At 54.8% G+C, this 21239-nt stretch overlaps 1 protein-coding gene across 11 annotated transcripts in view; it reads right to left on the bottom strand.

Moving 5' to 3' along the window:
• The window catches only part of LOC142019549 (uncharacterized), a 48588-nt gene that overhangs the window by 12044 nt on the left and 15305 nt on the right, over nt 1-21239 (bottom strand). For 9 of the 11 annotated variants that reach the window (XM_075006595.1, XM_075006602.1, XM_075006594.1 and 6 more), the window contains 14 exons: nt 17980-18105; nt 16800-16925; nt 14222-14326; nt 13747-13935; nt 12790-13028; nt 12030-12258; nt 11328-11407; nt 9806-9902; nt 7097-7158; nt 6330-6393; nt 5249-5392; nt 2741-2838; nt 2232-2394; nt 1199-1240 (listed from right to left, as the gene is read on the bottom strand). In XM_075006595.1, the coding sequence (XP_074862696.1) occupies nt 1199-1240; nt 2232-2394; nt 2741-2838; nt 5249-5392; nt 6330-6393; nt 7097-7158; nt 9806-9902; nt 11328-11407; nt 12030-12258; nt 12790-13028; nt 13747-13935; nt 14222-14326; nt 16800-16925; nt 17980-18105 (1764 nt within the window). The remainder of the gene's footprint in view (nt 1-1198; nt 1241-2231; nt 2395-2740; nt 2839-5248; nt 5393-6329; nt 6394-7096; nt 7159-9805; nt 9903-11327; nt 11408-12029; nt 12259-12789; nt 13029-13746; nt 13936-14221; nt 14327-16799; nt 16926-17979; nt 18106-21239) is intronic. The other 2 variants (XM_075006600.1, XM_075006601.1) reach the window with 2 other exon arrangements.

The raw sequence follows: 21239 nt of genomic DNA, 5'->3' as shown, positions 1-21239 counted from the left end.
CCACACGAGTCAGTCTGCGTCTATGGAGGAGTGTCCAGCCCCACAGTCCGGCTGGGGCTAACCCATGGCTGAGTGCCGGTTTGAACGGGTCACCCCAGTTCTTCACAATACTCACTACATGCCGCTGCCCACGGACGTAATGCCCGGGGAAGGTAAGGGTGAGGAGTTCACCCGCTTCCTGTCCATGGGGCCTGACATCGGCCATGGAACCATGGAGCTCCTATCCGAGCAAAACCTTCGACACTCTCAGAACTCTCCCACGGTTCCCAAGGTCTGAGACCTGCCCGAACATACTGCCAAGCTCCACGGCCTGGCTCGTACACTGAGCTGTCCTGGCCCTGAACACCACGCTGGTGGGAGGACCAGAGGGTGGCCTACAGGCCGAACTCTTGTGGGCAGGAAGCCGTGTGCCACAAGGAGTAACCCTCAGACCCCCCAAGTGCAGCGTACTCCTGATGGAGGGAACTGGACCCTATGGATGAAGGCCTGCCAGGGTGGTTCTCTGCCCGCTTCCTGGCTTGTTTGGGAAGGATGGGGAGGCTCTGTGCTGGGCGTGACTGTTATGACCATTGTCACCATGCTCGTGGGTGAGCAGTGACTCAATTCATTTAATATTTTCCATTTATTCTAACACCTTCCAGTTCCCAGGAGCCTGTTATCCTGCCCCACTGCAGAGGAAGAATTGCGCAGTGGTTAGGATACTAGTTCAGAACTTGGAAGACCTGGGCTCAGCGCATGGAACTTCTGGTGTGACCCTGGGCATGTCGCTCAGCCTCCTTGTGCCCCAGTGGTAAGATGAGGGTAACACCACGGGGCTGGGAAGAGCAATGCCTTACAGACAACGAGGTGCTCAGAGACAGAGCAGATAAGGGTGCCCAACCGAGTGCCGCATTTCTGCCAGACTCCCAGAGCAAAACTGGCTTATTTATACCTGACGAAGGAAAAGAACAGCCCAAGGACAAAGGTTCTCTAGAGACTAATCTTCAGCTGGTGTAAACCTCGGCCACTCTGATGATTAATCTTCTGATTAAGCCTGGGTGTCAGTGCTTGGTTCGGCTGGGGCTCCTGGCCCCTGGAACTGGCTGCTGTGAGAGCCTGCGGGCCAGGCCTGCCACAGTGGGCTATTGGGCGCCGTGGCAGTTGTACCTTGTACCACATCACTCTAAACGTGTTATGAAGCCAGGGTGGATCCTCTCACCTTGATGTCTCCTGGCTGCTTTTGTTTCAGTTCTTCTAATTCCTAGCAGTGAAAGAAAGGAGATTTAGCCTCCCGGCCCATTTTCCCCACAGGCTCCCTCCTCATGCTGTTCCCAGGCCCGCCTGTGGGGACGTTTTTCTCCTGGAAGGTAGGTAGTTGGGTTCCATGCGTCCTCATCTCCTGGCATGCCCTGCCGGGATACCCATATTCCTCCTCACCATGCCCTGAGCCAGGTCCCTTCCTGACACATCCCCACAGTGGGAGGACCACTGTATTTCCTTCGCGTAACTCTTACTGGGCCAGTTTCTCACCTCCACTTCCTGGTGGGGGCCACTGGATCTGCAGAACCCTCTAAGCCCCAGAGTTAGGAGAAGCTCTTTAGCCACAAGGGAACAGTGCGCCCTCTCCATTTCTAGAGACCTGCAGTCCCATGCGTATCTGCTTTATACCTGCAGGTATCCACAGCTCATTTTTGTGGCTACAAATTTTGTATCTAGAATCCTGCAGATGTGCAGATCTCCGCTTTCCGTGGTGGTGGACAGTCAGGGATCATTTCTGCAGAGGCAGATACCAATTTTGTACCCATGCAGGGCTCTCTCCGTGAGCTGGTATGAGCCCTGAGGGCGGTTAGAGCGTTGGCCTTGTAAACCCAGGGCTGTGAGTTCAATCCCTGAGGGGGCCTTTTAAGGGTCAGGGGCAGGTTAGATTGAAAAAATAATCTGTCAGGGCTGGTGCTTGGTCCTGCCATAAGAGCAGGGGACTGGACTCGATGACCTCTCGAGGTCCCTTCCAGTTCTGAGAGAGACATATGTACGAATAACTTGACTGTCAGTTGATTCACATGGGAGTAGTTGTAGGATCTGGCCCAAGACTCTTCCCTGAGAGGCGCTCTCAGCCGTAGGAAGGGACCAAAGAGAAGGCCTGACACTCCATGAAACCCATCCTGCTGTTGGCAGAGCAGGCTGGGATTCCTACCCTCCCACCTCCGTCTCCTCCTACGTGTCTACACCCAGTTTCCGTAAAGAGGCTACACCTCTCTCAGAGTCCAGATCAACTCCTCCTGTTCCTGCCGGGACGCAGTCTCCTGCTGGAGCTTCTGCTTCAGGTCCTCCACTTCAGACAAGCCTCCTGAGGCCACCGCGCCCAGGGGGTTCTCCAGGGCTAGCGGTGCTCCATGAGGACTGGAAACCTGGGAACTGAGATACCAAGGGGACATGGTTCACCATCAGGGGACATGATCCTTGATTTCTCTGCTCTACAGCACTGTCTTGGGCTTCCTCCGACTCCGCCTGGGCTGGGCAGCATTTAAAAAGCCCCATGCAGACAAAGGTCTGATCCATGTTCACTCTGCTCCGGGGTCGCCCATTCCCCTTTTCAAGCTGCTGGGTGGCCACCCCGCAAAGGGTGGCCCTGGCTAACATCTAGTTTGCAGAGCAGGGTGGGTAAAGACTGTCAAACACGCTGCTGGACATGTGGGGAGGGGTGGGTCAGGGCAGCATGTAGGGAGGGCCTGACGGACTTTCAGGGGACAGACGGACTCACAGCCCAGGCTGCGGCTCCCACCTTCCTGGAGAGGACGCAGGACAATCCATCTCTAAGCCAGATGACGTAGTGGTGTTGGAGGCTTCTGGGAACTTAACCTGATGGCAAATACACAGAGAGGTCAGCGAGGCAACAGCCGCTCATGCCTGTTCCTCCCCAGCACACAGCTCACACCCCGTCCCCTGCAAAGAGGCAGCGGAGTCTGGAGCCCCAGTGAAGCTGAAGCACAGTGACATCACCTCCCAGCCAGTGACCCCATTGTCCCAGTATCATTAACCCCACTTTATCAGAAGGGAAACTGAGGCCCAAGGTTACAGAGCAAGTCAGCGGCTGAGCCAGGAACAGACCCCAGCTCTCCCGACTGCTGGGCTGGACCTTAGCAACAAGACCAAGCTTCTTTGCTGCTATTGTTGACTAGCTGTTAATGCTTCGGCTTCGTTCTGCAGGTAGCTGGTGACCCACCTAGAACCAGACTGAACAGAGACATTACAGAAAGGGATCGAGGGGTCAGAGTGGACCACGAGCTAAATATGAGTCAACAGTGTGACACTGCAGCAAAAAAAGCCAACATCACTCCGTGATGCACTAACAAGAGCGTCGTGAGCATGACACAAGAAGTCATTCTTCCGCTCTACTCTGCGCTGCATAAGCCTTAACTGGAGTGTTGTGTCCAGTTCTGGGCACCCACACTTCAAGAAAGATGTGGAGAAATTGGAGAAGGTCCAGAGAAGAGCCACAAGAATGATCAAAGGTCTAGAGAACATGAGCTATGGGGGAAGACTGAAAGAACTGGGCTTGTTTAGTTTAGAGAGGAGAAGACTGAGAGGGGACATGATAGTGGTTTCAAGTACTTAAAAAAGTGTTACAAGGAGGAGGGAGAAAAATTGTTCTCCTTGGCCTCTGACAGGACAGGACAAGGAGCAATGGGCTTAAACTGCAGCAAAGGAGGTTTAGGTTGGACATCAGGAGAAACTTGTCAATGGTCATGGTGGTTAAACATTGGAATAAATTGCTTAGGGAGGTTGTGGAATCTCCATCACTGGAGATATTTAAGAGCAGCTTAGACAGACACCTATCTAGGATGATTTAGACGCTCTGGATAGGGGACTGGACTCAGTGACCTCCTGAGGTCTCTTCCAGTTCTAGTGTTCTCTGATTCTATGATTGCCAAGCCCAACTTCAATGGCATTTCTCAGCCAGATGATTCCCAGGAAGCGGTTAAAGCCCTGATTTCCCATTGGGATCTGCTACCACAGGCCTGTGCGTCTCCAGGGGCACGGAGGTCTGTGGCTACAGGGTTAGAGTACTAGCATGTGTACCATTGCCTTCTGCTGGGGTAGGTCGGGTTGGCAGATCTATAACTGTTCTTTCTACCAATGGGGCTAGTTTGAATCCTGGTACTGACTGGTAGTGAAGCAACGAGCTCTGCCAGGTCCAGCCAAAAGTCAAAGCCAGCTGTGCCCAGACTCTGCACTGCTCCAACGCAGGTGTCGAACAGAACAGCAGCTGGGGTCACAAGACACCACGGTTCCAGGCCAGCTCAGAGACACAGCCAGACCAGTCCAGTGTAGGCTGGGTGCTCCAGGGGCTGAGGAGCCCAATTAAAACACAGGGCATTTAAACGAATGACAAAATTGCTATGGAACCAACTGGCTGCAGCTGGAGAATGACGGGGGTTGTGGCACCAAGCAATGGAAACCAGCTCGGTAGGGGTCACGGAACAGATGTGGGCCCAGCACCCAGCCGTGGTCTGGAGCAGTGGTTTTCAACCAGTGTGCTGTGGCAAACTAGTGTGCCTTGAGAACTGTCCAAGGGTGACATGAAATTTTGTCACTTGCCCTTCACTGCAGCTCTTTGCAGAATCACCATTGGGGGGTGGGGACTGACAACTCTCTGCCAACTGGGGCTCTAGTAGCAAGGCAGCCTGAGTCCCAGCTGGCACCAGGCAGGTCAGGTTCCCCCTGCGGTGGAAATCCGAGCCCTGTGGGAGACCGTTAGTGCCAGAAGGCAGCTGAAATGCTGCTGCTTGGCCTGAAAGGGCTGGTGGGGAGCCTGCCCCCCACACAGTGATGTTGCAAGAAGGGAGGGAGGGCAGGACCCTGGTGGAGCTGGGACATAGTTTAAATGCTGCATCCAGTTCCAATGGGCTGGCAAGGAGGGAACCCTGCTCTCCAGAGCCACCACCGCCCCATCACTCTGCAAGTAACTGAGCAACATTTCTACTATGGCCCGGGTTCACTTGCCAGCCTTCTCGAGCTGCTGACGATGGTGCTTGGTGGGGGATTTGAAATATTAACACTTGATCCTTGTTTCGCTGGTTGCCTGCACTGCTGTGTTGCAAACCTCTCCAGGAAGACCGTAACCGTAGTAAATATGAGTAAAGGTGATGTTCATGAGCAATCGACTCAGCTGAAAAACGGGGCTGTGCTGTGGAATTGTTTACCTCATTGATGTTACTGAAACGGCTGCGAACCACTGGTCTGGGGAGACGCAGAAGGCATTACCCACCTCCTGTGGGGAAGTAGCTTTGTCCCTCCGCCTAGACTGCAGCAGCTGCACTTTGCCATTCAGAACCTGGCTGCGGCTCTTCTCCAGCTCCAGCTCCTGCTTACAGGCGTCCAGCTCGATCCGCAAGACGGAGGTGCCAGCCCGCTGCCAGAGGAGGAAGGAAGCATGGGGCATGCGAAAGCCGTGCTCGGGGTGGGGGGTGGGCACCGAAGCACCCACAGGTAGCAGCACGACTGGCCCCGAGATAACGGGCATCTCGGATGACACACCAGCAAATCTCCAGGCTGGAGAAGAACAGATGTGGGACCAGAGCCTAGGGAGGCATTAACCCTTTGTGTCTGGCTAGGCACCCTCGCTTCATAATAAATGGGAACGCTTGGCTGTAGCTTAGGGAGGGTCCAGCACCCACTCCAGACTAGAGAAATCCAGCCCCGGGTGGAACCTTGCTAAAAAGGCCTTTGGAAAAGGAGAGTCTTAAAGTGAGGGAGGGATGAGGTAAGACCGAGGCCCAGGGGGTTCCAGGCCATAGCAAAAGCACCACCGTCAGCTGTTCTAAGCTACGACCTAGAACTTCCTGGGTACTTGTCCCACCTCTGAATATGACTGTGGGATCCTTAAAGGGCAGGTACAGGAGAGGGGAAAGTAAGCTGGTGAGCCCGGGCTCACAGTTCTGTCTGAGCAGTGGCAGAAACCACGGGGGAGCTATTTCAAGAGCTGGCAGGGACCCGGGTTTAAATAGGAGAGTACCTGTAAGAAATTTTAAGTTATTTTCATCCCTGCTGAGTATCCACAAGGATGTAGGCCCTAGAGGAGAGGACTGCCCGGTTCACTAAAGGATGCCCTGAAAGTCCATCCATCATGCCAGGGGATCATGGGCACCAGCACTGAGAGAGGGATCTCCGGATGGACTGAAGGTAGAACTAACATGAGACTGCACCACCTAGTTGTATAGCAGCGGACCCAGATCCCACCCTGGATTTGTAGGGAGCAGAAAAGATCCCACCAGGCTCCCAAGCCGAACAAATGATAGTGCGTCCCTACCACTCCGTGGCCAACCACACTAGGAACAAAGCATTCCTACCTTTAGCTTCCTGATCTCAGACTTCGTCTCAGCCTTCTCGTTCTCCAGCCTCTTTATCCTGTCGCTAGCAAGAAGCAAAAGCAGGGAAACCAGTTATTTTCCAGAGCCGCCGGAGATGTCCACAATGGGGCTTGGCTCCCTGGAAGCCAATCTGAGAAAGGGGCAGGTGAAGCCAAGAAGGAAACCAGTAAATTGACCAAGGCGTACACGGGGTCTTGGCCCCGGTCATCCCGGTTGGGTAATGGCAACTGAATGGAATTTTAACACTGAATTCAGGAGCCCAGGATCAGGCCCCCACCTGGCCTTCCACACTTTGGAGCTGGGGATAGACTGCTACTGGTGTGCCAGTTAGTCTGACTCCATCCTCAAACCATGGCCCAGGATCCTTACAAGAAAGTCGGGTCAATGCCATGTGTACCAGGATCCAGAATCACCAACACCATGACCAACAGTCACCCAGAGAATGAAGTAGGTGTGCAGGAGCCTAGAGAAGAGGCAGATGGGTGACTGGGCTAGACAGCCCAACACCATGCACTTCTGGCTGGGTGGGCAGGCCTGACGGATGCAGGTCCCAAATTCTCTTACCATTAGGTCTTCCTGGGTTGTAACTGCCCCCAACAGGAGCAGATGAGCCTCTCGGTTAACAAGAAGGGCTGACTCCTACTGTGCTCCAAGCAAGAAATCTCCCCTCCACCCCCATCACCTCTCGGTGACTTCCCAGCCAAACAATCTAGTTCTATAGCATCGCAGGAAAAGCAAGAACTTACTGGGCTTCCTGGAGCTCTTTGTAAAGGGCCTCTTGTTCTGAAGTCTTCTCTGAACCTGAGCCCTGTACATAATGGAAGGAACAAATAGAGGTTTTTTTCACGCAGCTCAAGGAGTTGTCTTCCCTTATCCCCGATCTGGCACTTTCCACCTCTTCACAAACCCACCTGCCCCCCAACACAATTGTCCCCATGTGGGGCACATTGAGAGTTAGGATCCACAATGTCCTTTGCTTGGCTCCATCTTGGTTATCAACCAAAAGCCTGAAAAGCCATTGGCCTGTTTTGCTGTGACAGTGTCAGACGTTCAAGGGGGAGTATGACATAGGCCAGCAAGAACTCTGCTACCTCGGAGCAGCCTGCTCCGCTAATGGCCTACAACTTAATGCCCCTGGATCACGCAGTGAGATACAACCCTGTATTTCCAGGCGACAATGTTATGAATGAGAGGTGCCTTTGGCAGGCAGCCAGGTAAGCCAATGGGAGAGAGAAATTCTTCTGAACTGGAACCAATTGTAGTCTGAGGGGTCTTTGTCTGTGTGGCTGATGCAGAGAACACAGACAAAAATGACGGATCTTAAGCCGCTTGAAAGGAATCCAGTAAATACCCCGGCCACATCAGGATCAGTGCATAGATACGGAAGTAGAAAGGAAATGTTTAGCTAGACACGATCAGGTTATTTTTATTTTGGATTTGCTGTGGGACTTCTCAGGCTGCTTGATGTATTTTTTTCCCCCGTACTCTGCAGCTTCTAAGCTGAATCCTAGGGAAGTCATTCTCTGTGCTCTGATTCTGATAACCTTTTGTTGCTTTAGTTACATCTAGCAACCAAGTATGCCTCTCTACTTTCTTGGTAGTTTTCCATCTTTTGTTTGTGAATAAATTACTTTTTTCAGGCAATGATTTGATGCCTGTGGGCCAGAGAAGTGGCTGTATAGATGCCTACACCAAAGGGTCAGCTATCAAATTACAGATCTTTGTTTCCAAGCTATCTCCTAAGGAAAGGGTGAAGCTTGGGGGCAACCCCCAGGGTGATATCCAAGTGTGTCTTCCTGGGTTTTAAGGGCAGCTGTTTCACTTGCTGGTGATGACAGTTACCCCCCCGGGTCAGGGAATCTGTGACCTTGGGGAGCTTTTTCAAGCAGGGCCTTTAGAGACGCGGTGTCCAATGTGTTTGCTGCTTGCCACATGTGGCGAACAGGACACTGTGGTGTAGTGATTGGCTCTGAAGCCCCATGAGGCTCTTGGAGCTTTTAATTGTGGTTCCGCCAAGCAGCACACATGGGTGTCGTCCGCCCGCTCCGCGCATATGCCCCATTGCTTGGTGGGACAGTCGTGTGGCAGCAGCAGTGGTTTGGGCCCAGGTGCAGCTCGGGCCATGGCTCCTGCTGGTGCAATTTAGGCCCCAGCATGGCTCGGGCCCTGGCATGGCTTGATCCAGTGCAGCTTCGGCCCTGGTGCGGCTCCTGAGGGTTTTGAATTGCTGCATTCAGTTTGCATGGGCAGTGGCTGAGTGTGGGGGTGGCTGGCTCGGGGGGAGGACATTTATTTAGAGTGGGGAGGTGGCTGGCTCGGGGGGAGGACACGGGGGGAGGACGTTTATTTAGAGTAGGAGGGCGGCTGGCTCGGGGGGAGGACATTTATTTAGAGTAGGAGGGTGGCTGGCTCGGGGGGGAGGACATTTATTTAGAGTAGGAGGGCGGCTGGCTCGGGGGGGAGGACATTTATTTCGAGTGGGGGGTGGCTGGCTCGGGGGGAGGACACGGGGGGAGGACGTTTATTTAGAGGAAGAGGGCGGCTGGCTCGGGGGGGAGGACATTTATTTAGAGTAGGAGGGCGGCTGGCTCGGGGGGGGGAGGACATTTATTTAGAGTAGGAAGGCGGCTGGCTCGGGGGGGAGGACATTTATTTAGAGTAGGAGGGCGGCTGGCTCGGGGGGAGGACATTTATTTCGAGTGGGGGGCGGCTGGCTCGGGGGGAGGACATTTATTTCGAGTGGGGGGCGGCTGGCTCGGGGGGAGGACATTTATTTAGAGCGGGGGGCGGCTGGCTCGGGGGGAGGACATTTATTTAGAGTAGGAGGGCGGCTGGCTGGGGGGGAGGACATTTATTTAGAGTAGGAGGGCGGCTGGCTCGGGGGGAGGACATTTATTTAGAGTAGGAGGGCGGCTGGCTCGGGGGGGAGGACATTTATTTCGAGTAGGAGGGCGGCTGGCTCGGGGGGGAGGACATTTATTTCGAGTGGGGGGCAGCTGGCTCTGGGGGAGGACATTTATTTAGAGCGGGGGGCGGTTGGCTCGGGGGGAGGACATTTATTTCGGGCTGGGGGGCAGCTGGCTCGGGGGGAGGGCGTTGTGAGAGGTGCCAGGAGTACCAAATGACGATAACCACAAGCACAGCAACCCTTCAATGACTACAGGACACCCCGCTCCACAGGCAAGGCATTTCCTAGGTGTTTGTGGCCACCCCGTCTGCACTGGGTGTGTCAGACCGGGGCTCAGCCCTGGCAGATGCGAATGAGAAGGAGGCCGGGGGTGGCGGGGGCACTGGCTGTACCACAGACAATGCCTCAGTGAGGAGCAGACCGAGTGGCTCTCGGGGCAGAGCCCGCGGCCTGCCGTCGCCGGAGGGGAGGATGAGAACAAGCGCTGACGGCTGCGGCCGGTTCTCCCGGAGAAGGGGAAGGGCAGCTGCACCTCTCTGGGGCTTACCGCCTTGGTAGCCATCTCTTGCTGTAGCTGCAGCAGCTGGCTGGCTTCCTCCTGCTCCCTCAGCTGCCTCACCAAGCCTCCGTTTTCTTCCTTCAGGCTGGGGGAGAAAGGGGCTGGTCAGTTTACATGGGGCGGGGGGTGAGCTTTTCCAAGCACCTGCTGTGACCCCGGAGCCCGACCCCCCTGGACTTTCCCAGAGATGTGCGCTCCTAAGTCACTTTTGGGGGGGTCTCCCTTGGGAGCCTGGACTCCACTGGCAGGGGCCCAAATCTCCACTCTCCTGCGGCCGGGAGAGCCATTCACCACGGTGCAAAGCCAGAGTGGACGGGGTCAAATGCCGCCTGTGGGAACTGCCCCACTGCAGCCAGGCAGGGACGGGTCAGCCCCCTGGGGGAGGACCTTGCTGCCTTCCCGTGGCTGGGATGCCCTGAGCACTGCTTTCCCATCCGCCCTCCCCACAGGGTGTCTGGGAGCTCACGCTGGCACGCACCCCTGCACCCACGTTCAGTGTCTCAGTGCCAGTCTAAGCCCTCATCCCAGGCCTGAGCGCCCACGTCTGACACTGAGCTCTGGGGCTGTAGGTGGGACCCAGTGCGCCAGCCCCACCGGCGACTTCCCAGCACCACGGCCGTGAATCTGTTAGCGCCGAACCGGGACACGCTAGGGCGTCGTGCGGGCAGAAGACTTTGCAGGCCGCCCAGGCGCAGCATCATTTGCACTAGAGCCTGGGCAGGAAAATGATCGCCCACTTATGGTTCTCCTGGCTTTGCAGCTGCCACCGGCCCTGCGGCAAGGTGGGAGGGGGGCTGGGCTCCATGCTCTGCAAGGGGCGGGGCCAGGGGAATACAGGGCAAGCAGCTCTTCGCGCTGCCCAGAGGATGGTGCTGCCCCCTCCCACCCCAGCCGCGTAGAGTGGCGCTGCGGTGGCACTTCAAAGAGGCCTGGGGCTCTGGCTACCACGGCTGGAACTTTGGTAGTGGTGGCAGCCAGAGCTCTGGGCCCAGGGCAACTGCCTCTTTGCCCCTCCTATTGGCAGGCCTGTGGAAGAGCAGCATCAAGCCCAAGGCCTGTACTGTTGCCACGTCAGGGCGGGAACTCCCTTGGCCAAAGGCAGCTGCAGGGTCATCTATGCGGGCATAACTCCCCCGACGCCAGTGAGCTGTGCCAGCTTACACTGCCTCTGCAGGGGGTCCAGGATCTCCCTGCAATGGATCTGAGAAGAAGGGCTTGCTAAGGAGCTCTGCCCACTCTCTGCATCTGCCCCAGAGCCCGGAGAAAGCTGCAGCCCACAGGCGCACTGGGAGGAATGCATGCAGCAAGTTTGTTTTTGAGGTGGCTGCCCTGTGCCTAAGCAGCCTGGAAAAGCGTGTCTGAAAAACACCAGAGGGGCTGCAGGGAAACCAACCTTCTCCTGCTAAGAGAGAGGAAATCACACCGGAAGGGCGCCCTGCAGGGGCCAGAGCTGCGAGACAAAAGGACCTATGGAAATACAAGCAGCAGGGCGAGACTACACCCCCCTTACCTGCACACGGTACCTCTGAGCTCGGCCAGCTCCTCCACATCCACCTGGAGCAACTCGCAGTCCTCCAGGAGCTCAACATGCTGGAAAGCACACAGGGAGGATGGTTAGGCCTTGCGAAGCAGGGCCAGGGCCCCCAGCCAGTGCTGGGGAAATGGTTACCGGGGAGCCCAGCTACATTCCAGGCCACCTCGGGGTGATGCTCTGTAGAAAGGGGACACGTGTTTTGGCAGTGAGCTGGAAGGGGTATTGATTATGGGGTTCTGAGTCTCTTGCCTCAAAGGCCTTGTCTGGACTAGAAAATTCACACCACTTTAGCTAGATCAGCTTAAAATCAAAGTAGTTAAACTAGTGCAAAGAGTACATGTGTTTATAGATAACCCTCCTGCTCCCCCTAGGAGGGAGTCCATCTCCCCTGTTGTACAGATGGGGAAATGGAGGCAGGCAGCAGAAACTTGCCCAGAGTCACACACTGACTTGGTGTCAGTAGTGGGATTAGACCCAAAGACGTTGCCCAGAGTCACACAGTGACTTGGTGAAGAAGTGGCATTAGACCCAAAGATCTTGCTGCTCCAGCTCTTGAGCTCAGTGACCCGCTAGCTGAGGTGCAGAGGAGACAACAAGAAGGGAGGCTGGAGTGGCGGAAGGCACAGCTGGGACAGGGATGGAAGGATGGCGCGTTGCGACTGGCTGGCTACGTCCTACCTTGGCAGACAGGCTCCTATGCGCCGCGTGCGCTTGCTCCAGTTCCTCCTCTTTGGTCTTCAGGACCATGGCCACCTGGTGCCACTTGTCTTTCCAGTGCTGAGCCACCTGCTGCTGCTCTGTGAGCTGGCCCAACAGCTCCTCCTGCTTGTGCTGCAGGGCGGCCTCCAGCTCCACGCAGCGCACCTGCAGGGCCTCCTTCTCTGCCTCCAGCTGGAACTGCGATCCTCTGCAAAACAGCACAAGTGCAGCAAAGCGCCGGGCCTGGTAACACACCCCCTGATGCTCCGTGGTCTTCTTCAGAGACCGGCTTTGCTTCTGCCGTCTCACCCACCGTCTCCTGGACCCTCTGCACCAGCTCAGCCCATCCGGCGAGAGAGCAGCTGCCCACCGGAACAGCCTCCCGCCCTCCTCCTCCCGCACCTCTCCCCTGCCCCTCCCTCTGCGCCTTGGCCCAGGGAAGCCAAAGGAACTCCCCGTCCAGCCTCCTGGCTGCCGTGTGTACCACGGGCTGCTGCCAGGACTCATTTCACTGTGGGCAGCCTCTGAGATGCAGGCTGTGTGACAGGGGCAAGGCTGCAGCAAAGAGAAGCCAGTTAATCGGCTCACAGGTTATTGCACAGCCTGGAAGAGCTGTGCGGCGCATGGTCTGAAGGATGCCTTCCCCTCCATACTCCCACTCCAGGGAGAGGAGCAGCCTGAAGACCTCAGCTAAGGGATGCATGCGCTTGCCTTGGGCCTCTCTGGCCCTGGCTCCTACCTGAGCCCTTCGCAGGCCGTCTGGAGAGCTGCCACGTCATTCCCCTGGCCTCCAGCGTCCCGCTGCCTCTCCGACCTCAGTGCCTCCTGCTCTCCCGGCAGCTGCACGCGCTCAGCCTCCAGGGCCTGGATCTTATCGGTAAGGATCTTCTTCTCTGCCTCCAGGTGGTGGAGCTGAGCCAGGGAGGTCTCCAGTCTCTCCTGGCTCTGACCCAGCTCAGAGGAAAGCTTCTCATTCACCTGCAGAGCAGTGGAAGGCCACAGGTACAGCTAAGACCTGGCCTAATTCACCACACTTCTACCCACAACCGGGACAGCAGCAGGTGAAATCTAGAAGCTGCGTATGACGAGACAGCAGGTGGCGTGTATTCTGGGCCTCGAGATTCAGCTGGCACCAAATGACCTATGAGCAGACTGACCGGCTCAGCTCACAGACATGAGGCGGTCGGACACAGCCCACCCACCAGGAGCTTCTGTTCAAGTTACATGTTCTCAGAGCTCAAAACAGAGCCCCTGGGCTTCCCACCAGCTCTCTGGGAGGCCTCGCTTGGGGACTAACCTCTGGATAGATGACAAGGACGACGAGATAGGAGTCGAGCACCTCCATGCCTACATCACTGCTTGTCCAGCTAGCAGGGGGACTGTTGGGGACAGGATTCTGTTGTCCTCCAGCAGGCTGTGGTGGGCACGCACACAAGCCAGTGGAGTCCCAGGGACTAGGGTGGGTGGTGCGGGAGAAGTGGTTGGGAATATGTTCAAGAGCTAAAGGGAATGGAGCCTCTTAGACACCTAGTGAGGCACTTGTTCTTGACTCCCACGGGGCTGAGCCCCCCACCCCCATTTCACCAGGAAAGCTGGGGTTTGGAAGCAGAGCTTATAGAGTGAAGTCAGCGGGCAACACCCCCAGCACCCATTCACAGTTCTCTTGCCCAGCTCAGAGAGACACCCCAGGAGTCACCTGTCTGAGGGTCACCAGCTCCTCCTTCATCTGGACTCTCTCTTGGTCCTGGTGGTTGGACGAGGCCCTGGCGCTCTCCAGCTCCGTGTGAAGGTCTGACACTTGGCTGCTGAATCCCTCTTGGCTCTGCTGCGCATGTTCCAGCTGCAGGGTGAGATCCTGCACCTGCTGGCACAGCTCCACCTTCTCCTGAAAACCAAGCAGCAGGGTCACTGTGTCAGACAGCCCCTCAGCACACAAGGCTGAGCTGGGTTCCCCAGCGCTGATGAAACTGGGCGAAGCCGCTGCCTAGCCAGGGAGAGAGCGCTCTCCCCTCCTGCTCACGTTCTTCTCTGTCCACCCAGGCTGAGCTCCTCACCGGGGTACCAAACCTCCTGCCTCTGTTTTCTCTCACTCCCTTCCTTCTGTTCTGCCAGCCACTGCCCATCCCCGCTCCCACCTCTTTCTCTCTCATTTGCCTGCGCTCACTCAGTACCTTCAGGAACCTCTCCCTGTCAGACAGGGCAGACTTCAGCTTCGTGGTGAGCTCAGAGACTCTCTCCTGCAGCCTGGCCGCCTTGGAGGACAGCAGCTCCTTCTCCTGCCCAGGAACATCACGCGTCAGGATGAGAAGAAACGTATTATGTTTACAGAGACTGTAACTGATCTGTGAACCCTTCCAGGTGTGTGACAGAAAGTCATGAACAACTGGGGCAAACAGCCTGAGTCAAATAGTCAGGGCCTCACTCAGGGAAGGAATCTTTTGTCCTTCTAACACTCAAGGGTCCTGCTAGCCTACTTGGGAGACTTCGCAGCGAGCCAATCACCGCCCATGTGTCACATCGCCCTTTCCTGAGGAAGCTCATGGAGAAGCCAGCCTAGGCCAGCTGCAGGCTCACCCTGATGGAAGCTAATGTTTTAGACACAGCACAATCCGGATTTGGGACACAGAACTGAAACTGCTTTAGTGGCACGGATGGATGATGATCTCCTGTCCACCGACAGCGGCCAGACATCCACTTCTCAGTCTCCTGGACCTGTGCAGTGTTTGATGCCGCTGATACTACTGTCTAGTCTGGCAGGAGACTAGAGTAATGCACTGAAATGGTTTAAGGGATGCACCCAAAGAGGTCGTGATGACAACCGGCATCCTCCCCACTAAACCCTTGTGAACCTCCACAAGGGTCAGTTCTCTCTCCAGTCCTTGTCAATATCTACACGCAGCCAGCAGCAGAAATGACCCAATGACGTGGACTCAGGTGCCAGCAATGTGCAGATGACACACAGAGCTCTACCCATCCTTCACCACACAGGACCACATCGCCACCACCAAGATGACTCAGTGCTTGGATGAAGAACGGATGAAGAACATCTGGCTGATGTTGAGCTGCACAAAACAAAGGTGAGGCTGGTGGGCAGAAGAGAGAATTTTGATGGGTTTGAAGCCATGGAGTGATCTGCATCGATTGAAGATTCATGCCCACAGCTGTTCGATTCAGTCCACGTTCCAGGAGTACTCTTGAGTTCCTTGCTGATGATGAGCTCTCACACCATAACAGCTTTTAGTAACACTTTCTACCATCTCCAGGTGCCAAGGAGACTCTGTCCCACCCTGGCAGACGAAGACCTGGTCTCAGTCACTCATGCCTTCATCACCGCTCAGCTTGGATACAGCATCCTGTGGTGTGAAACCTGAAGAAACTCTAACAGAATATGCTGCATCGTGTTGTCTCAGCCACGCAGGATACCACAAGCACATCACACCTGTCTTCTGCGCTCTTCTCTGGCACTCTGTAGAATTTTAAAGCAAGTTGAAGGTCTTGGTCCTCTTTATCTTCAAAGTGTTCCATGGCCTGTGGACCTTTTAAAGGCCTTCTAAAGCTCCTGGGTGAATACCATGGTCATGCCTCAGGCCCAGTGCTCTTCTCAGCAACCTGGCTAAAACTCAGCTGTGCAGGAGACAAAACCTTCTCCAGGATGATTCAAGATGGGGTAATAAACTTCTCCAGGAACTAAGAACCATCCCAAACCGCACCCCTTCCCTCTCCAAGTGTTGGGCACACTTCTTTGCCTTCTCTAATACAAGCACAAGAGACCCACAAACAAACAAAAACCCTCATTTCACATACTTCTCCCTCTGGGGGGAGGATGAGTGAATCCACACCACTTGCCAGGTATGTAGCCACATGGTATTACTGGAAGGTGATCGGATACTGCAGTGACGGACACAGAATAAAATCCTACATAGAACAGAGCAGAACAGAAAAACGTAGCTGGCCCTATTTCCTGCCAGACCTACTGCAGTGCAGGGAACCGAAATCTGGCTCTTACGCCCGACAGGGTTGGTTACTCCTGAAGTGCTGGACAGTTTAGCCTCTTCTTGGGTCAGCCACAAGGGGGAGCGAGAACCCACAAATGCTTAAACCTACCTGACTTTCCAGCCAGTAAGGTGCCCTGGGGCATGCGCACACTAAGGCCAGGTCCACACTAGATCTTAAAGTGGATTGTAGATACTCAATTCTAGCTATGGCAATTGCGTAGCCGGAATCGACTTATCTACAATTGACTTCCCTGGCCGTCCTCACAGAGAGTCCTTCTCAATATCTACATGCAGCCAGTAGGGAAAATTGCCCAACGACATAGACTCAGATGCCAGCAATACGCAGATGATACACAGCTCTACCCTTCCTTCACAACACTTGACCACATCACCACCTTCTCCTGTTGACCTCCCTTACTCCTCGCAAGATTCAGGAGCACAGGGGTTGACTGTTAACCCCTGACGGTTCGAATTTGCTCGTCCCCACTAAGCGCGCAAAATCAAACCCTGGAAGACCGACCCTGATCGGGTCGATCTCTGAGTAAGCGTGGACGTACCCAGAGTCACTCCATCGCACAACACCCTCATCAGACACAGCTACCCATCCATAACAGTACTTGCGTGCACAGGCTTCTAGTACTCATGGCGCATCAGCCATTACTACAAAGGGAGAACTTCTTCTGCCTGGTGCTAGTCGGAGCTCAACGACAGGCCATTCGTTACATCGACCCACGTGTTTACCCCATGTCCATACCCGGCTTGTGCTGCTGTAAGCTGCCTGGAGCCTGCCAAGCTCCTCCTGCAGCACTTTCGTCGCCTGGAGCGAGCCTGTCACTCTCTGGTTGGCCTCGTTGCTCTGGCTGGAAGCCCGCTGGTGCCCCTGGGAAGTAAAAGGAGCAAGGAAACCTCAAGTTGGAATGTGACCAGACCCTGAACTGCTGCACTTCTGGGGTAGCTAAGCCCCATCTCTCCTCTAGAGAGAAGCCAGAACACAGGAGGAGCAAATGCCTGGACACCCTGGTGTTTGTACAGCCGGCAGGAACTCTGCAGTGACGGGGCTGGGCGGCTGCTGGACGGAGAGTGAGCATTCAGCCTTGGCGTGCTTACAGTTTGAGGGTCAGGAGGATACAGATAGGAGGGGACAGGACTGGAAGGATGTGCAGGAAGAGGTTGTGGAGGGCCCAGAGCTGGTAGGCTGCTGGCCTGCTGGTAAGACACCATTTAAAGGTGATTCCTTTGAGTGCAGGTGTGAGATTGGAGCAGGAGTGAGGGGTCGGTCCAGTCCCACCCACCCCGTGCCTGTTTGTAACGGTGTCTGGGTTTTGTAGCTTCTGGACTCCTTACAGACTTGGTGCCTGACTTTCCCTTTTCCAGCTCTTGGCTACATTTAGGCTGTGTCTACACTAGGGAAAATAAGTTGATTGCAGATACACAAGTCTAGCACCGCGTAGCTAAAATCGAAGTATCTGCAATCAACTTACCTGGCCATCCTCACTGAAGGAGGTCAACAGGAGGTCGACCTCCCCTACTTCTCCCCTCTCATGAGGACAGGGGTCAATACCAACCTCTGATAGGTCAATTTCGTGCATCCCTACCAGACACACAAAGTCAAACCCTGGAAGATTGACCCTGAGCAGGTCGATCTTCCAGGGTAGCGTAGATAGAGCCTTACTCTGCAACACATGACCTGCCACACAATGCAGCTGGCTCAGGTTGGGGGATTTGGGTGTGGGGCGTGGTAGAGATTTGGGCTTCAGCTGGAGCCCAGGCTCTGAAAGGGGGCAGATCCCAGGGCGCAGGCCCACACGTCCACACTGCCATTTTTAGCCCCACCGCTGGAGCGAGTGAGTTGTGCCGGACTCTGAGACCTGGTGCTGCGGGCTTTCTTTGCAGCATAGATAGGGGAACTGAGCACAGTCGACTGAGGAACGCACCTCTTTGGCCGAGTTCAGCTGCTGAGCCATTTCATCCCGTTCTGCTTCCAAAACCTTCATGTGCTCCTTGTAACCACATAGGGTTTCCTGAAGAGCCGTCATTTCTCGGTTCAGTTCCTCCTTCCCCTGCAAATCAACGCAATGGCTACATCGGCCAGTCATGCTGAGACACCTCCGTGACGGACAGTACACCCCATGCTCTGCACAGAGCTGGGCAAACAGCAGAGATTTGTGAGCACAAAAGCTGCCCAGTATGGTTGGCTGCAGTCACACGGACAGAGGTTTTTAAGGCAGCAGGGACCATTATGATAATCTGGTCTGATCTTCTGTACAAGTACATTTTCACCACTCTTGGTGGCAAGGAAAAGCTGGAACACCTAACCCAGGTTTTACTCTAAGGTTCTGAAACCAGAACCCAGGAATTGTTGGGGTTCCTTCAAAAAGCTCATGACAGTTAAGCCGGTCTTGCGATTTGGGATCACGTGGGGTGGTCCCTATTGTGATCTGCTAACCAAAATGAGGCTCAGGCCCTAACGAGGACTCCCTGTAATGGCCAATAGGCCCAGCTCTAGCTTGTGCCCAAGTAAGTTTGCAGAAGAGAAGGTTGAGGGGTGATTTAATAGCAGCCTTCAACTTCCTGAAGGGGGGCTCTAAAGAGGATGAAGAGAGGCTGTTCTCCATGGTGTCAGGTGGCAGAACAAGGGCCAAATGGTCTCAAGTTACAGAGGGGGAGGAGTAGGTTGGATATTAGGAAAAACTATTTCCCCAGGAGGGTGGTGAAGCACTGGGATGTGTTGCCTAGAGAGGTGGGGGAAACTCCATCCCTAGAGGTTATTAAGTCCCGGCTTGACAAGGTCCTGGCTGGGATGGTTTACTTGGGGTTGATCCTGCTTTGGGCAGGGATTTGGACTAGATGACCTCCTGAGGTCCCTTCCGGCCCTAGGATTCTATGATTCTATGAAGTCAGAAAGACTGAGCATGTCCGTCGGCTGGAAGGATGACTGTTGTGCCTGTCCCTTTAAGGGACAGATTGCCAATTATTTCCTGCCTGGCCTTGGGAACCAGCTGAGAGCACAAGCAACCTCCTGGGGATAGAAGGAGGAGGAAGGAGGTTCACTTGATTCAGCCCCACCTCTGCAAAGCGTTTCCCTTTCGGTAGCCAGCCTGGAGGGCACAGAGTATAACACTGTCCCCAGTCTGCTCCCGTGCCAGGAGATTGCTGCCCGTATGTCCTGAGCTCAGCGATTAGGCTTGTATCTGGCCTGTGTGCAGAGCAGGCCTGGCAGGGAGGAAAAGAGCAAGCCGATCCTTTTTGCTGTCCCACAGACAGCCTGCCCTTACCCCCTCCGCTTGCTCTGATCACCACATTCAGCCCATGGCTGGGAGAGAGCAAGGCCTTTCCAAAGTCTGCCCAGACTGCGCAGCCCAGCCAGGACCCTCAAGGTCAATGCTCCCCCGCCCCCAGCCCAGGGCTATCTTTAGCACCGCCGCGTCCTCTAATGAGATCTGCTCTTGTTGTGGGTTTGCTGGCTGTGAACTGCGCAAGTCCAGAGCAACCAGGGACTATCGCACAGCAGAGCCCAAGCCCCGGCGTTTACCCTGAGGAGAGACGGGAAGGAGGCCCAGAGCAGGCCTGAGAACGCCTGCAGCCATTCTAGGGATCAGGACACACACGGTTAACCCTTTGGCCTTCTCACTGGCCCAGAAAAACGTGCAATTCCAAGGACTGCAGCCTCGCACAGGCCAGCACCACAGCCCTGTTCCAGAGCTGCATTCATTATTGCAGGCAGGTGACTAAGCCGCTGCCCAGCGGCAGGGCTCCACCTCCTGCTATGAGCAGTGCTTTCTCTGAAGTGTTTGGGCCCAACCCCTGCTGACAGCTGCCCTCTCTCCTCCCCCTCTTCACCCCATGGGCTTTATGGGAATTGGCTTGTGAATGGGAATATGCTGAGCGCAAAGACGCTGCAGGAAAAATGCATCATGTGACACATTTTAACATTGTAGTCTGCCAGATGTGCATATTCGAGTTCGGTCAGGTTTCTTTCTTGCACGTGAAGTTAGAAATATGACATGCGACCCTTTTATTTATTAATCTAAGTCTTCTAGTGAAAGCCATTAGTGGTACAGGAGACCCCCGACTTACGTGGGGGTCACCTTCTCGCAACCCCCATGTAAGTCAAATTTCCCACACAACTTGGGGGAGGCAGGAAATTGATGAGGGCATCAGCCCTGGTCAGTTTCCTGGCTTCAGTCAGTGGAGGACTGGCTCCCTGTCCCCTCTGCTTGCAGAGCTGGGAAACTGACCAGGGCTGGGCCCCTGGTCAGTTTCCCCACTCCTGTCAATGGCAGCAGCTGAGAGCCTGCCAGGAGGCTTTTGGGAATCCTCTCCTCTCAGGGGTGGCAATCGCGTTAACCCGAGACATGTGCAACTTGGTTGCGCGTATCTCAGAGGTTTACTATACTTAACGGAAACTTAATGGCCCGGTGCTTGAGATAATTATCTGTACACGGGTTGGTTTTACCCGTAAGTCCAAACTGTAACTGGTCCTACAAAGACATGTGGCTATGCCACCTAGCGCTTGAATGTGGTATTTTTCACGGGGATGGGGAGATAAAACAAAGGATTCTTGCCCTGGGGAAAGTCTAATTAAGGAACGGAAAGCAATCAGTCTTCTGTTTTCAGCTAGCCTTTGAAAAAAGCCTCTGCACCCTAAGAAGATGCACATGCAGAAACCTGAAAACAAAGACTTCTAAAGACACTAAGAGACCCAGCCCGGAGAAAAACCAACTCTGTCTTGAAGCATTTTGCCTGAAATAAGGACAAGAAACATGCTCTGAAAACAATGTCTTTTAGTGTAGTAGGCTTAACTGGTGTGTTTTGCTTGTTTTGGCATAGTATCTTGCTTTGATCTGTTCTCACTTCCAATCACTTAAATCCTATCTTTTTAACTTAGTAAAAACACTTTGGTTTATTGTCAAGCCCAGTGGGAATAATTGTTACCAGAGGGCAGAGAAGCCACAGCTGTGCCTATCTCACTTCTGTTGATACAGAAGGAGAATATTATGAGCTTTCTCGTGTAAAGCTTTTATACAGGATAAGACAGATTTCTGGAGGGATTGGTTCCTTTGCGGGGGGTTACGTTCCTGGTTGCTGTGAAGGCCCTAGAGCTGAGCCCTCTCAGAGCTGAGCTGGGTCAGTGTCTGTGTTACACTGCTGGTGGGGGCTGTTACCCCAACTCTGTGTCTGGCTGGGGGAAACC

The sequence above is a fragment of the Carettochelys insculpta genome, chromosome 12 (genome assembly GCF_033958435.1).
Source record: "Carettochelys insculpta isolate YL-2023 chromosome 12, ASM3395843v1, whole genome shotgun sequence".
Classification (NCBI taxonomy): Eukaryota; Metazoa; Chordata; order Testudines; family Carettochelyidae; genus Carettochelys; species Carettochelys insculpta.
This window is presented reverse-complemented; position numbering and strand designations above follow the sequence as displayed.